General features: G+C 42.2%; 3 protein-coding genes across 4 annotated transcripts; 2 read left to right on the top strand and 1 right to left on the bottom strand.

Moving 5' to 3' along the window:
• Window positions 1-2002: 2002 nt before the first annotated feature.
• On the top strand, window positions 2003-3871 carry LOC116196578 (protein ANTAGONIST OF LIKE HETEROCHROMATIN PROTEIN 1-like). The gene has a single exon (XM_031526369.1). It carries the CDS (start codon window positions 2167-2169, stop codon window positions 3454-3456), a length of 1290 nt encoding a protein of 429 aa, XP_031382229.1. The 5' UTR covers window positions 2003-2166; the 3' UTR covers window positions 3457-3871.
• Window positions 3872-4856: 985 nt separating this feature from the next.
• Window positions 4857-6124, bottom strand: LOC116196579 (40S ribosomal protein S16). Its single transcript, XM_031526370.1, has 2 exons — window positions 5693-6124; window positions 4857-5251 (listed from the first exon to the last, which is right to left on the bottom strand). The coding sequence occupies exons 1-2, from the start codon at window positions 6025-6027 to the stop codon at window positions 5152-5154; spliced, it is 435 nt and encodes a 144-aa protein (XP_031382230.1). The 5' UTR covers window positions 6028-6124; the 3' UTR covers window positions 4857-5151.
• An 845-nt stretch (window positions 6125-6969) lies between these two features.
• LOC116195614 (probable E3 ubiquitin ligase SUD1) lies at window positions 6970-13186 on the top strand. Of its 2 annotated transcripts, none has more exons than XM_031524900.1 (9): window positions 6970-7457; window positions 8122-8814; window positions 9456-10217; window positions 10331-10542; window positions 10656-11018; window positions 11568-11728; window positions 11818-11981; window positions 12076-12222; window positions 12457-13186. In XM_031524900.1, exons 1-9 carry the CDS (start codon window positions 7152-7154, stop codon window positions 12973-12975), a joined length of 3327 nt encoding a protein of 1108 aa, XP_031380760.1. In that variant the 5' UTR covers window positions 6970-7151; the 3' UTR covers window positions 12976-13186. The 2 variants fall into 2 exon arrangements, with proteins under 2 accessions (XP_031380760.1, XP_031380761.1); XM_031524901.1 differs by having other exon boundaries at window positions 6971-7457; window positions 11571-11728.
• The last annotated feature ends 1661 nt before the right edge of the window (window positions 13187-14847 follow it).

Here is a 14847-nt window from a genome sequence, read left to right as displayed (position 1 = left end):
TTGCACGTCGTAAAAGGAAGCACTTTAACATCAAATCCTGTAAGAAAAAAAAAATTATATCGTATGGATTTAGACAACTGACGATTTCATTATTAATTTTTCTCACATCTTTTTCTCATCAGATCCTTCCGGCTTAGCATAATATTCATTTTTCCTTTCCTTTTTAACGTTATGGGAGAAATAAAACAGATAAAACATTCTTTATGTTATTATTTACTAGCTATAACCGTCATCGTCATTGAAATGTTGATTTTCCTTTTTTCTTTTGAAAATTTAGGTAAAATAATTATCCAAGTGAAATACGAATTAAGCCATACAAGAACGAGAATATTATCAGACGGATATAGAGGCAAGTATCTGCATACGTATTAAGAGAAAGTACATATATTTAATGCATTTAATGAAGATCTTAAATAATTAGCATTTACTTCCCCATTTTTTTCCCGTGAATGATTAGTTAACTAGTCAAGTGTGGGCGTTAATTCAATTTTTGATAATGCATAACTTTAAATCTATTATTAAGGATTATTTTAACAAAAAGATAAGTCAAATTGGAATTTTAAAATTTTCGATGATTCTTTTTATCGACTGAATATGATACCTTATGTGAATAGGAGCTATTTCCTAAATGACGGGGAGGAAATGCATTCTCATTCTCATTCTCATTAATGGAGAAACAAATTTATTATACGGAGAAATTAATTGCAAAATTACTCTTCCAATGAAGAGTAAAATTTTAAAAACTTATCCATTCGTTCATGATTGTTGAAGGCCACCGATCTTCCTAGATAATATATATTTATTTCTTTAGCTTTTAAACGCCATGGAAGGAGAAATATGAAGAGTCGATTAACCACAGAGTGAGGAATTGCTCAAGAATTCTACGCGACATACTCTCGTTGCACAAATGAAGGGCTCTCGTTGCAGGAAACAGCTCTAATATATTTATTATATATAGATTTGAAACATACTGAATTGGACTGTTAACATGCTACTTTGAAAGGAGAAAAAGTCATGATAATTGAGGAATCAGCCCACTTCACAAATATATATATATATATCTACACGTATGTATGCATGCAGGCATGCACGTATATGTATGAATGTACACATGTATTGTTTTGGACTTTATTAAGTTCTCTGTATTTAATGAGAAAATAGTATCCTACAGGAAAAAAAAATATGAGAAAATATTAGTATAGATAGTGACTAGTGAGCATGGGGCACGTTCGTACTGGAAGCATATGAAAAAACCGAATGAGTTCCACATTTGACAATTGACTCCATTGTGTATAAAGCCCTTTGGCCCTCTAATGAGCACAATTTTTCAATTTTACTTGAATGTGACTATTTGTACGACCGTGAAAATACCGCATTCTCAAGTTACGAAGAAGACGTGCATTCCGGTCCGAGAGATGCATAGTATATTATATGCTCTCATATTGTATCTAACCTTTGCTGTTACGCTTTGACAGATTATAATTCGCAATTGTGCATGCAATAGTCACATTTAATTTTTTGGTCCCAATAACATTTTTTATTGGACCTTGTGGATGAACTGCAATCGGGCCAACCTCACTGGACTTCTAGGCCCATAAATTCCTCTAGGATTCAAAAAGCCAGCTCCTCCCGACGAAACTCCAAAATCCGGTTCGGGGTGGTTGAGCTTCGACCATATCCTCGACAGGCTACATCCATCTCCGGGGACCACAGCAAGACGGGTGGATGCTAGAGCCACCTCAACTCAAGATCCCGACTCCAAATAGCATCGTTCATCCTAGTCCTAGCTCTAGTATTGAAATAATTACGATATTCATAACAGATGAAATGAAATATCTTCCCAGCTCGGTAATACTCGAGAGTTTCCCGTAACGAATATATTTCATTTTGCACTTCGCTCCGCGTGCACGAAGCAGGTGAAACTGCACGCACGTGCGGGGGAAGAAACTTCCAAAGCAGCCGACAATGGCGCCAGGTGTGCTTAAATACTTCGTCCACTCTGATTCTCTCCCCTCTGACAAAATTCTCCTTCTCCTACTGTCTCTCCCTCCACCGCAATTCCCGAGACAAAAACAACCCAATCCCAAATTTCTCTGTCCCCAAAAAAATCGGAAAATCCGAGGAGGAAAAAAAAAAGAAAAAGAAAAAAACACAAAATTTTCTTGAATGGAATCAAGAAAATTGGCAGCTTTACTGTCAGCTCTGATCTCTGAGCTACTCCTGGCCCTCCTCCTCCTCTTCCCTTCCTCCTCTCCTCTCTCCCTCACCTCCGACGAGTTCACCAGCAGCCTCTTCGCCGTCCTCCTCCCCGTAATCCGCCAATTCGCCTCCGTCCATGAAGCTGCCGCCTCCATCCCGCCCGCCTCGAGGAAGCGGAAGAGGGCCGCCCAGTTGCACGAACCCGATCCCGGGGGTCATGCCATCCTCGCGGGGGGGAGAGATTTCCTGGACCCCAATCGGAGCCTCGACTCGTACATCAACTCTTTCAACATGACGGCCTCCACCTTCGAGTGGCTCTCTGGCCTGCTCGACCCCCTGCTCGATTGCCGGGACCCCGTGGGCTCCCCGCTTAACCTCTCCACGGAGTTCCGGTTAGGAATCGGGCTCTTCCGGTTGGCCACGGGTAGTAGCTACAGTGACATTTCCCGCCGGTTCGGGGTCTCCAAGGCCACCTCCCAGTTCTGCGTCAAGCAGCTCTGCCGAGTCCTCTGCACCAATTTCCGGTTCTGGGTCGCATTCCCGGGGCCTAATGAGCTTGAGCCAGTGTCAAGGGGTTTTGAATCCGTGGGTGGCCTGCCGAACTGCTGTGGCACAATTGGTTGTGCTCGGTTTGGACTCTTGATGGGCCGTGGCCGAGTGGAAGAGAACATTGCCGCTCAAATAGTTGTCGACTCCTCGAATCGGATCTTAAGCATTATTGCTGGATTTCGCGGCAACAAGACTGAATCCAGAGTTCTTGAGCAGTCGAGTTTGTATGAAGATATTGAATCGAAGAGATTATTGAGTTCTTCTCCAATCAATGTCAATGGGGTCAGTGTGAATCAATACTTGGTCGGGGGTGAAGGATACCCACAGCTTCCTTGGCTAATGGTGCCTTTCACCCATCCCGATCCCGGGTCAGTTCAAGAAAGTTTCAACTCGGCACACCATTCAATGCTCTTTCCGGTGCTTCGTGCTATCTCGAGCCTCAGGAACTGGGGGGTCCTGAGTAAGCCGATTGAGGAGGATTTTAGGACTGCAGTGGCTTATATAGGGGCATGCTCGATCCTTCACAATGCTCTTCTCATGAGGGAGGACTATTCTTCCCTCTCTGATGGGCTTGGTGATTACCAGATTCACAGTCGGGGATTTCGTGATTATTCAGTCTCCGGGGAGGCGGTAGAGACTCGAAATGCATTGGCCGGGCTACTGAAGGGGCCCAGTGGTTCAGGTGGCTCTTCCAGTCCCAATGCTTGAATTCACTGCTGTCCAGCTGTTGTAGGTAATGGAGGACTCATTCTTTCTAGAAGGACAGATCACACTCTGTTGATTGGTAGATTTAGCAGGAATTGTTCATTCATTCGGGATTTCATTATTCAAAATTTCAAATTGCGGGTTTAGGACCTTTTTCTTTTCGTTTTCGAACTGTAGTTGAGTTTACAGGTAGATCGTTTGACCAGTTGAAACATTTCTTCACGTTGAATGTAGAGTAAGGCATTCGTTAATTGTCATTTCGAGCTGTATATAAGGGTCAAAATGAAGCCAAGGTGCAAGCTAATGAAATGGGGACGGAACAGAATTGCCGAGTGAAGTTCGACAATTATGCAGTATTCTGCTGGTTAGATTTGTTCGGGTTCTGGAGTCTGCACTAATGGATGAAGTTTTGATTGTATTTGCTCCGGTACCTTCCGGTTTTCGAAGCTTGGGATTAAGGTGAATATGGCAGCAGGCATGGCGAGGGGGAATGTAAAAGGAAAACTGATAAATACATATAGACCAACACAAATTGCCACAATCCGACTTAAAAGGGTAAACATCGGCTAGTGTTTCATATTTGCTGCATCGGTTATTTGCATTAAAAGCGCGTTTCCTTCTACATCGGTCTGCTCACAGGGCATTTTATCTTAAGCGATTATGCTCTTGAAATCAGCTTATGTTCTTTCCTACCGGAGGAAAATATCACTCCATGAGTCATTTAAGGGACGCGAGCTCTGCGCTGCCTTATTCGTGTTTTAGAACAGCACAGAACCAAAGAGTGGTAGCCAATATCATTCCAGGAATCATTCCAGGATAAGCGAGCTCTGTGTCGCCTTATTCGTGCTTTATAACAGCACAGAACCTAAGAGTGGGAGTTGCATCGTGTACTTACTGAGGTGCTCTGCCTCCACTTTTCTCCATCTTCCCCTCATGTTCATGTTTAAATTTATGGTTTACTTTCTTCCCAATCTCAATAATCACAGAACAACCTACATCAAGGAAGACCGACGACGCGCAACAAACAAGAACATAAACAAACCCGAATCCCTTCCTACATAGAAATCAACTCAATGCTGCTTTACACAAGCACGCGAACCATCCTTAGTTTTATCTTTTAGGTGACATTAGATATAGTGTAACTGAACATTACACCAGACCCTCAATTTTCCAATGCTCCAAGCATCTCACTGTTGTACATAACCGAATCCAATCAAATTGTAAACGTAGAATTGCTACTCATTGTGAAGCAACAGCCACATTGAACAGACTCCAGGAGCATCAGTGGTTCAACAGACATTGGATTAGATGTCTAGAACTACGTAACAAAGCAAAAGCCACTGAGAAACAGTAGAACTTAGTTTGAAAGAAAGACCATTTATGGAGAAGAAACGAAGAGCATCTTACTAATACTGCAGATAAATTCATACGATACTCGGAGTGCATCAAAGATGTATGAATACGCAAGTTCAGGAGGCAGTTTTTGATAAGCTCGGACAACGAGTTGAGACACTAAATCTAGTCCACAAAAACAAACACAAAGTATATGGTCCGTTAAGAAGCTTCTTAATATCTCAAAATGGCAGCAACTTTCTAGAATCCATAGCCATGTCCTCAACTCCAAAGTAAAAAACCGAAACCATGAATGGAAAAGCAAAACAAGGCAAGGAGTTGTCCAATATGCATCCAATTTCTCCCTCAACGGTAACTCTTCTGGAACCTTGCACGAGCACCACGACCACCGAACTTCTTGGGCTCGCATCTCCTCGGGTCTGCGACAAGCAGGGTCCTATCGTACCTGGCCAAAATCACCACACCAACATCATCATCATTAGCTATATGCTTTACTAGCTCGTCTCCACAGGCAATTCGTAAAACACACTAGTATATTCATACACTTCATTTCGAATGGATCATAAACCATGACCTCAAACTTCCTGATCATCCAAGGTCAACAGCATTTCTTATTTCTTTCAATTTGAAACAATCAAACGTGATCACAGTTCGCCATTGTAGTATTAAGCCAGTCTGCTATCCTACAGACGATCATTAAGAAACTGACGAAACTCAAACTCTCCCTATGGGCAAAATAGGTTACAAGATGGTGGCAGATGAACCTATTTGAAGCAAAAATCAGAGCTTCCTTGGAGTTGCACGATCACAGCTGAAATTCGGCATCAACAAACAGGGCAAAGCCTAAACAAGTGAATTTCCAGGTGAAAGGAACCATTTTAATTACCTGACCAAGATGTCCTTGATCTCCTTCTTGCTCTGCTCATCAACGTACTTCTGGTAGAAGGCGACCAGAGCCTTGGCAATGCTCTGACGGATAGCGTAGATCTGCGACGTGTGCCCGCCTCCCTTGACGCGGATCCTCATGTCGACGCCGGCGAAGCGGTGACGCCCGAGGAGGAGGATGGGCTCGTACGCCTTGAACCGGAGGATTTCCGGTTCCACGAGCTCGATGGGGACGCCGTTGATCTTGATCAGACCGCGGCCGCGCTTGCAGTAGGTCACCGCAACCGCCGTCTTCTTCCTGCCAAAGCACTGCACGGACTCCACAGCTGCCGCCATGATTTCGAGGCTTCAACTGCTCGATTGGGGCTGCCAAGGGAGGAGAACCCTGACCTACCGTCGCTGCCTGTGAAGTGTGAGAGGCGAGCTGAAAGAACAGAAGGTTTATATTAGGGGGTGCGGCTAGGGTTTTTCCAATTGCAAAATTTGCCCATAACTTGTGGATCAAATTACAAATATGCCAATCGGGCCTGACTATTAAATTGGGCCTTGATAGTCAAAGCCCACTTGTTTGGGCCTCCGTGCTTTCCTTTATGGGCCAATGTTTTCTTAATATGCCCGGGCTTCCCTTCGATCCTAGCACGAAGACATGCTAAGGATAGATGTATCATATCAAAGTTGCCCAAAGTCGATATGAAATGAATGATGTTTAGGACAATTTAATTCATTAGCTACACAAGTTGATCGAAAAGGACCTTCTTCCTGGTGCCCTATCGAAATCATAGACACATATTGCATTCACGAAATTTGCATACTCACTATTCACATAATTATTAATTGAGTCGTAACTATTGTCATTGTAAGTTATGTCAAACTAACTAAGTGGAGATCGATCACGTATGCACCAAGCACTGTCATGCAAACACCAATCTTGACCCACGGTGATTTCAGCACCCAATAGATTGCATGTCCCGAGAAGGTTTTTTTTTTTTGGAAAAAAAAATCAAGCGTCATGCTGAATAGGGTTTTTGCTTATAGATGAAATTAGATTGATGAGCCTAGATCCTGTTGAATGGCAATAGAAGAAGATTCAAATCCCATTAATTTCTTAGCTGAGCTTTGAATTTGGAAATCTACATCGACTGAATATTGTTTCTTTCCCGCGGTGACCACCGACACGCTTCCACGTCATCCTCCGCAAGCCATTTTAACGGAACCGCCATTACACCGGATAAATGCCGACCGGTAACGAGGACCCGATGCCAGGGGTATTATCGAGAAACCACCCGAGGCTCGGCTCTCCCCATTCTTCAATCTCCGTCCTCGAAGCCCGTAAATTTCCCCGATCCCTGCCCCCCTCCAATTTCATCCAATCAACTAAACTCGGGCCGCTCTCACCTCTGAGTCGACTCGGCCTGCAGCTGCCTGAACCCCCCCCCCCCCTCCCCGATCCCCTCGCCAGCATGGAGATTTCGCCGGCGGCGCCGCCATCCCCTGACGACCACGCGGCGGCAGCGTCTTCTTCCACTGCTGATGAAGCTCCGCCGGTGGTATCGAAATCGGAGCCGGCTTCCTCGGCGCCGGTGAATGCCCCGCCGGCTAGGTTCGACGACGATGAGGAGGAGGGGGACGTGTGCCGGATCTGCCGGAATCCCGGCGACGCCGAGAACCCTCTCCGGTACCCGTGCGCCTGCAGTGGGAGCATAAAGTTCGTGCATCAGGATTGCCTCCTCCAGTGGCTTGACCATAGCAACGCTCGCCAGTGCGAGGTTTGTCCACAAAATCACTTCTTGGTAGTTTTCTTATGATCACGAGCTTCCGATCGGCTCTTTCATGGGATTCAAGCTGGAATTATTCTTTAATCACGATATGAAATTGAGCTTCTGCTAAGAAAATGCCAAGTTCGCTCTAATTATGTTCGTCTGCGTAAGCCCAGAATTCTTCGACATGATTGGAGTGGTTCCTTTTCTATTCTTACTCGTCCGATTAGCTCCTTGCTTTACTTAAAAATTTGTCACTCTTTATTCATTGAAAAAAAAAAAGAAGAGGTAACTTTCTTCTCTCTCTCTCTTTTTTTTTTCCCGTGAAAAATTATGGGGTTTCCTGAACTCAAGTGGGAATATTTAAGTAATGGTTTGTTAATTTGATCATATGGGAGCTGAGGTTGAATCAGAGTGCCTTGAGTTGTGTATGATTGTACAGAGCATAGTTGCTCATTGGGCTGAAAAATTGTAACTAGCTGACAGAGAATATGAAGGTGTAGGAACAAAGAAACTGCGTTAGCCTACGTCAATGTGGCATTCGTTTCCCGGAACGGGGTTGCACCTCTCTCCTGTGTAATTTAGTTGTTTTGAATATATTTGTCTGTTTCTTGATGCTTTAGACAGTATTGCTTTATAGAGATTGTTGATATATGCAATGGACATATTGCAGGTGTGCAAGCATGCATTTTCGTTCTCTCCTGTCTATGCTGAGAATGCCCCAGCAAGGCTTCCCTTTCAGGAGTTTCTTATTGGAATGGCGATGAAAGCTTGTCATGTGCTGCAGTTCTTTTTGCGCCTTAGTTTTGTACTTTCCGTTTGGCTCCTCATCATACCCTTTATCACATTCTGGATATGGCGTTTGGCCTTTGTGAGGAGTTTCAATGAAGCTCAGAGGCTGTTCCTAAGTCACCTATCCACTACAATCATCCTTACCGATTGCCTGCACGGGTTTCTACTCTCTGCTAGCATTGTGTTCATCTTTCTTGGGGCTACTTCTCTGAGAGATTACTTCCGGCATTTACGAGAGCTTGGGGGTCAAGATGCTGAGAGAGAAGATGATGGAGATAGAAATGGTGCCCGAGCTGCAAGAAGGCCAGTTGTACAACCTAATCGGAATGTTGCAGTAGAGGGAAATGGCGAGGATGCTGCAGGTGCTCCAGGGATTGCTGGTGCTGGTCAAATGATCAGAAGGAATGCAGAAAATGTTGCAGCTAGGTGGGAAATGCAGGCAGCACGGCTCGAAGCTCACGTTGAGCAGATGTTTGATGGCCTGGATGATGCTGATGGTGCAGAAGATGTACCCTTTGATGAGTTGGTTGGTATGCAGGGACCTGTATTTCACTTGGTTGAGAATGCCTTCACTGTAAGTCGGATTCCTTGCTGATGGTTACTTCATGTTGTTATTTGATTCCAATAACGAAATTTGCAGTAAGTTTTCTATGTATTTTCCTAGAGTGCTTCTTAACCGTTGATTGTTCAAACTTCAAACCTACCACTTGCTCTGTGTTTTGTGAAAATTTGGGTTTAAGTATGGTAACAACTTGTATCTGTAGAGCATGAATATAATATAAGTTTGTGGTGATTAGTTAAAATCATTTGGACTTGTTTGGAACTAGGCGACATTGAAGATGTATTTTTGATTAATTTCCGCTGATACAATATCCTGTATTTAGGTGCTTTCATTCTATCATCTTTTCAAAATCAGAAGCTTAGTCTATTTTAAAATGTTTTCTGAGCCCTAATTACTTTGTAAGGTAGCAGAATGTTGTTTTTGGTTTACTGGGCTGGGCACTGTTCTACTAGTAGATGCATTGAACGAGATATGATATATCGGACCTAAATATTTTTCAAATATTGTCATACATCTTTGAAGCCTGTGTCAGGTATTCATGGAGATGTAGATTCAGATTGTCAGCTGCAAACTTTCTCAGTTCTCTGCTGCTTGATTACCTGTTTAAATAATTTCAAGATGCATGCATTGACGTATAGAGTTCCTCTTTGCAGGTTCTGGCCAGCAACATGATTTTCCTTGGAGTCATAATCTTCCTTCCCTTTTCTTTGGGCCGGTTTACTATCTATTATATGTCTTGGCTTTTTGCCAATAGCCGCGTGTTGTCAAAAGTGATGCCACTCGCAGACTCAGCCCTAACGCTTGCAAATATTACATTGAAGAATTCATTAACTGCTCTTACAAATTTATCATCTGAAGGAGTGGATAATAGCATGGCAACCCAGGTCACGGAAGTATTGAATGCAACTGCATCTGAGCTAAATGAAGTCTCAAATAATGTGACGGCACAGCTCTCAGGAGATCTTCTGAAGGCAGCCCCTCTTGGGGCATCAAGGATTTCTGATGTAGCAACTCTTTCTATTGGATATTTGCTTATATTTACTGGATTGATAGTCTACCTGGGCATAATTGCCTTGATCCGCTTCACGAAGGGCGAGCCTTTGACAATGGGAAGGTTCTATGGTATTGCCTCTATTGCAGAGACGATTCCATCTTTGTTTAGGCAATTCTTGGCGGCAATGAGGCATTTGATGACAATGATTAAGGTTGCATTTCTGCTAGTGATTGAACTCGGGGTATTTCCGTTGATGTGCGGGTGGTGGCTTGATGTTTGCACAATTCGGATGTTTGGGAAGTCAATGGCTCATAGAGTTCAATTTTTTACAATATCTCCTTTGGCAAGTTCATTGGTCCATTGGGTTGTGGGGATCGTTTACATGCTACAAATAAGCATTTTTGTCAGTCTCCTTAGAGGGGTATGGTTTTCTCCCTTTGCATCTTGCCTTATGCAAATTCTACTTTCTTTTTTAGCCAGACATTCTGCTAATTATCATGTTAATATTCTTCGCTCGGATTCATTCTTCTGCAGGTATTGCGTAATGGAGTTCTATACTTCCTACGAGATCCCGCCGATCCAAACTACAACCCATTCCGTGATCTCATTGATGATCCTGTCCACAAACATGCTCGTAGGGTTCTGTTGTCGGTTGCAGTGTATGGGAGTTTAATTGTGATGCTGGTATTTTTACCAGTAAAACTTGCTATGAGGATGGCACCCTCCATATTTCCACTGGATATATCGTAAGCTGGCACTTTTGATATCAGTTGATACTTCCTATTGTTATAGTACAAAGCAAACTGTGCTCTTCATTGTTATATCACAATTATAGCTAAGTTATGAATGTTTGTTGCAGAGTGTCCGATCCATTTACTGAAATACCAGCGGACATGCTGCTCTTTCAGATCTGTATCCCATTTGCCATTGAGCATTTTAAGTTGCGGACAACCATCAAATCTCTTCTCCACTATTGGTTCAAGGCTGTTGGGTGGGCTTTAGGCTTAACTGATTTCTTACTGCCGAGACCTGAAGATAATGGTGCCCAGGAAAATGGAAACGGTGAGCCTGCCAGGCAGGATAGGATGCAGGTTGTGCCACATGTTGGACATGACCGAGCACTGGCAGTTGTAGCAGCTGCTGGCAATGCTAATGGTGGTTCTCTGTTGCGGAATGCTGATGCCACTGAAGATTATGATGGTGATGAGCAGTCTGATTCTGAGTAAGTTATATTGGATATAATTCTATCATTTTGTTGTTGATTTGCACGGACTCAAGTGATCATTCTGGTTGGATCTTAACTCTTTATTTTTATTTTCGTTTGTTACTGTGTGTTTTTAACTTTTTACCATAATTCCAGTTTGACTGTCTGAGGCATATTGGCTCAGTTGCTGCAAAAACATCCAGAAGTGATCCATGATTGCCAATTTCTTTTCTCCAAAGTTTTTCTTTCTCCTCCTCTTGATGATCTTAACCAGTGGATTTCTATACAGGAGTGCATTTAATTTCTGTAGTAGCTGCTACCAGCTAGAATTTGCAAATTTTTATCGTCATGACTGATGCTGCAAAGTTGCTTACTAATGTGATAAATGAATAAGTAATCATACCTGGACCTTTGCTTATTAATGGCTTCTGTATATATCACACGTGAGCTTGCATTTTACATGTTTCATATGGCTTATGCTCTCTTAATTGTCAACATATTCAGATTTCTTGTGGAATATTTTTCTTCAGTCTCTATTTGACTGTTTTGATATTTGACTTTTTCTAGCAGGTACAGCTTTGTCCTCCGGATTGTACTCTTGCTGATGGTGGCCTGGATGACCTTACTTATCTTCAACTCAGCCTTGATAGTGGTCCCAGTTTCTCTAGGGCGGAAATTGTTTAATGCCATACCTCTTCTCCCAATAACTCATGGAATCAAGTGTAATGGTAGGCAATTTGCTTGAATTTTTCTCATCTATAGCGTCTGTTCTGATGGATGTGCATGCTCATCTTTTTTTCCTGCTAATTTTTGACAGATCTCTATGCTTTCATCATTGGGAGTTATGTTATCTGGACTGCCTTAGCTGGAGCAAGATACACCATTGAGCACCTCAGAACAAAGAGAGCTGCAGTTTTGCTGGGCCAAATCTGGAAATGGTGTTGCATTGTTTTCAAGAGTTCTGCCCTATTGTCAATATGGGTAAGGAGACGGAGCATCTTTTTGGAAATGTTTTCCATTTTTCCGAAAATTGCTCTGTAAAGTTAAGCCGCATATTAATATTCGTGTCTTGCAGATATTTGTGATTCCAGTGTTGATTGGGCTGCTGTTTGAGCTTTTGGTGATTGTGCCGATGCGGGTGCCTGTGGATGAAAGCCCAGTTTTCCTCTTGTATCAAGACTGGGCCCTCGGGCTAATCTTCTTGAAGATTTGGACTCGGCTGGTAATTTCTTGTGCAACTTCTGTTGTCACATATAAATTAGAGCTGACCTTACCCAAAATAAGCCCCGGGCTTGCTTCCTTTGCATGTACTGTCGATTTTCTTAATTGGTAGGATGAACTAGTGCTTGTGTTTGGCACTATTTTTCCACAATGGATGCGATGGAGACTTCTGGAAATGATATAGTGCAACAGCTTCCAACTTAACATTTTCATATCTCTTGGGTCTCCTTGGCAGGTCATGCTTGACCAGATGATGCCATTTGTGGATGAGAGCTGGCGGTGGAAGTTCGAGCGTGTAAGAGAAGACGGTTTCTCAAGGCTGCAGGGATTGTGGGTCCTCCGAGAGATAGTCCTCCCCATCATAATGAAGCTCCTCACTGCCCTCTGTGTGCCCTATGTCCTTGCCCGAGGGGTCTTTCCCGTGCTCGGGTACCCTCTGGTGGTCAACTCAGCCGTCTACCGCTTCGCGTGGCTGGGCTGCCTGGTCTTCAGCCTTGTGTGCTTCTGTGCCAAAAGGTTTCACGTCTGGTTCACGAACCTCCATAACTCCATAAGGGATGACCGGTACCTCATCGGGCGCAGGCTCCACAACTATGGGGAGGATGGTGGGGACAGGAGGAGGCCAATTGAGGCCGAGGCCGAGGCTTCAAACTCCTCCTCCCCAGTTGCTAACCCACGGGCAGATGTTTTAATTGGGAACGAAAGGGATGCTGATGCAGGGTTGAGGATGAGACGCGGGATTAGGCATGAATGATAAGGTGATCTTTGCTAGTTTATACCTGTTTTTAACATTGTAATAGTTTCCGAGTCCGTGTATCCTCTTTGGCAAAGTATAAGAGGTTGTGCATATTAAGTCTTGCATGTCGACTTGGATAATATTAGAAGAATGTCCGATAATGTAACTTTTTTTTTTTTGTTCTCTCTCTCGACGAAATCTATAGATTTTGCTACCTTTTTTTTTTCCATTTTAAGACTATCTTTTGTTCCATCATAATATAGATCCTGGACATGATCCGTTCCATGTCGAGACGGCCCTAACTATAATTGAATTTCAAATATCAATTACAAACGAAGTTCGAGCATGTACCCGAATGATAATATCACTATGTCTCAATGGCATTTGGACTCAATGAAGCCATCAATAACAACTAACTCCGTTGCCTATAACTCTCATGATGTTTTGCCATTTGTAGTGTTTTAATTTATAGTGACTTAAAAAGTAACTCGACTTGAACATAAGTCTTATCTTTTATGGCATTCTCTTACGCGTCGCTTCGGCTTCTGATATTATATATATTGGCATATAAAAGTCGATGCAACACTTAGGAGGATGTCATGTCGGACAAAGTTGTGTTATGGTTGGATGACCTTATGAGTCACCGCCAATAAAAATACTACAAATTATACAATATTGTGGTATCATTTTGCTCATAGAAGTTCAAAAGTCATAACTTATGGAAGTATAAAAGATCCAAAACTAATGAAAGTTCAAAAATCCTACCTAATTCATGGAAGTCCAAAACTCGAAATTAAGTTCAAAAGTCTCTACTCACGGAAGTCTAAAAGTCTCGTAAACCCAAAAGTCCTATTTATAGTCGATGGGTATCTCTCCTTTGTTATTAGATGATAACTAGTCACTTCACCTACGCGTTGTGCAGAATTATTATTTGATTATATATTTTATATTATTTTATATATAAATCATCAGATGATAATCTATTATATCGAGGATTGCATAATTAATAATATATTAATGTCATGTTATTTTTCTTTTTCTTGTTTTTTGCGAATTTTCATGGTTCAAGTGGTTTAATTAATGCAATGCATTAAATGTCAATCAAGTAATAAATGAAAATGCTTAATTAATATCATATACTATGTAAAGGGTCATGTCATGAGGAGCTGTGAATCTTAAGATTGGAGCGACAACATTAATCCTCCCTCTCTAAAAATATATATGTCACATATAGAAAATTTTTATTCTCTTGATCTTCTTATGGACTTGTTCGTTGCTGCTAGTTAGATCACTTGAGACGCTCTTACCAAGAGGGATTATAGTCGATTTATCAAAGCTTTAAAGTGATGAGGTTGTAGTTTGTTATTTTAATTGTGCTAATTGCAAACTTTTCCGTTACCAATAATTGACCTGTTATTTTCATAGACTAAATGAGATGGTAATAGAGATGGACTTTTCCATTACTACTTACAATGGTCACTCCTAGAGCCGAAAGAAAATGTTATTCTTCGAGTTTATGTATATGCACTGAAATTACTTGAAATTGATATTTGGAGATCAATTATATATTCGATAAATAAGACAAATTTTACATATTATTACCCCAGTGAGAAAGGATTTCATTTCACGTGTAAGCCCTCTTGATTCCGTTACATTTTAGCCTTTAATCATTTTATTATCTCAAACAACTATAGCTAATACGTCTTTCCCGATAGTGACTATTAGACCTTTCGCTATCTCAACAACTCCAGCTGGCACATAGGTCTGGGCTTTCGTCTAGTTATCATAATATCCAGAACAATTTTATTATTGAGAGGAGTTAGAAGACAAGAAGAGGCAGCGATAACCTTACTCGACCAAGTTGTCAGGTAAATCTAATAAATGCAGGAG

The sequence above is a fragment of the Punica granatum genome, chromosome 2 (assembly GCF_007655135.1).
Source record: "Punica granatum isolate Tunisia-2019 chromosome 2, ASM765513v2, whole genome shotgun sequence".
NCBI classification, from domain to species: Eukaryota; Viridiplantae; Streptophyta; class Magnoliopsida; order Myrtales; family Lythraceae; genus Punica; species Punica granatum.
This window is presented reverse-complemented; position numbering and strand designations above follow the sequence as displayed.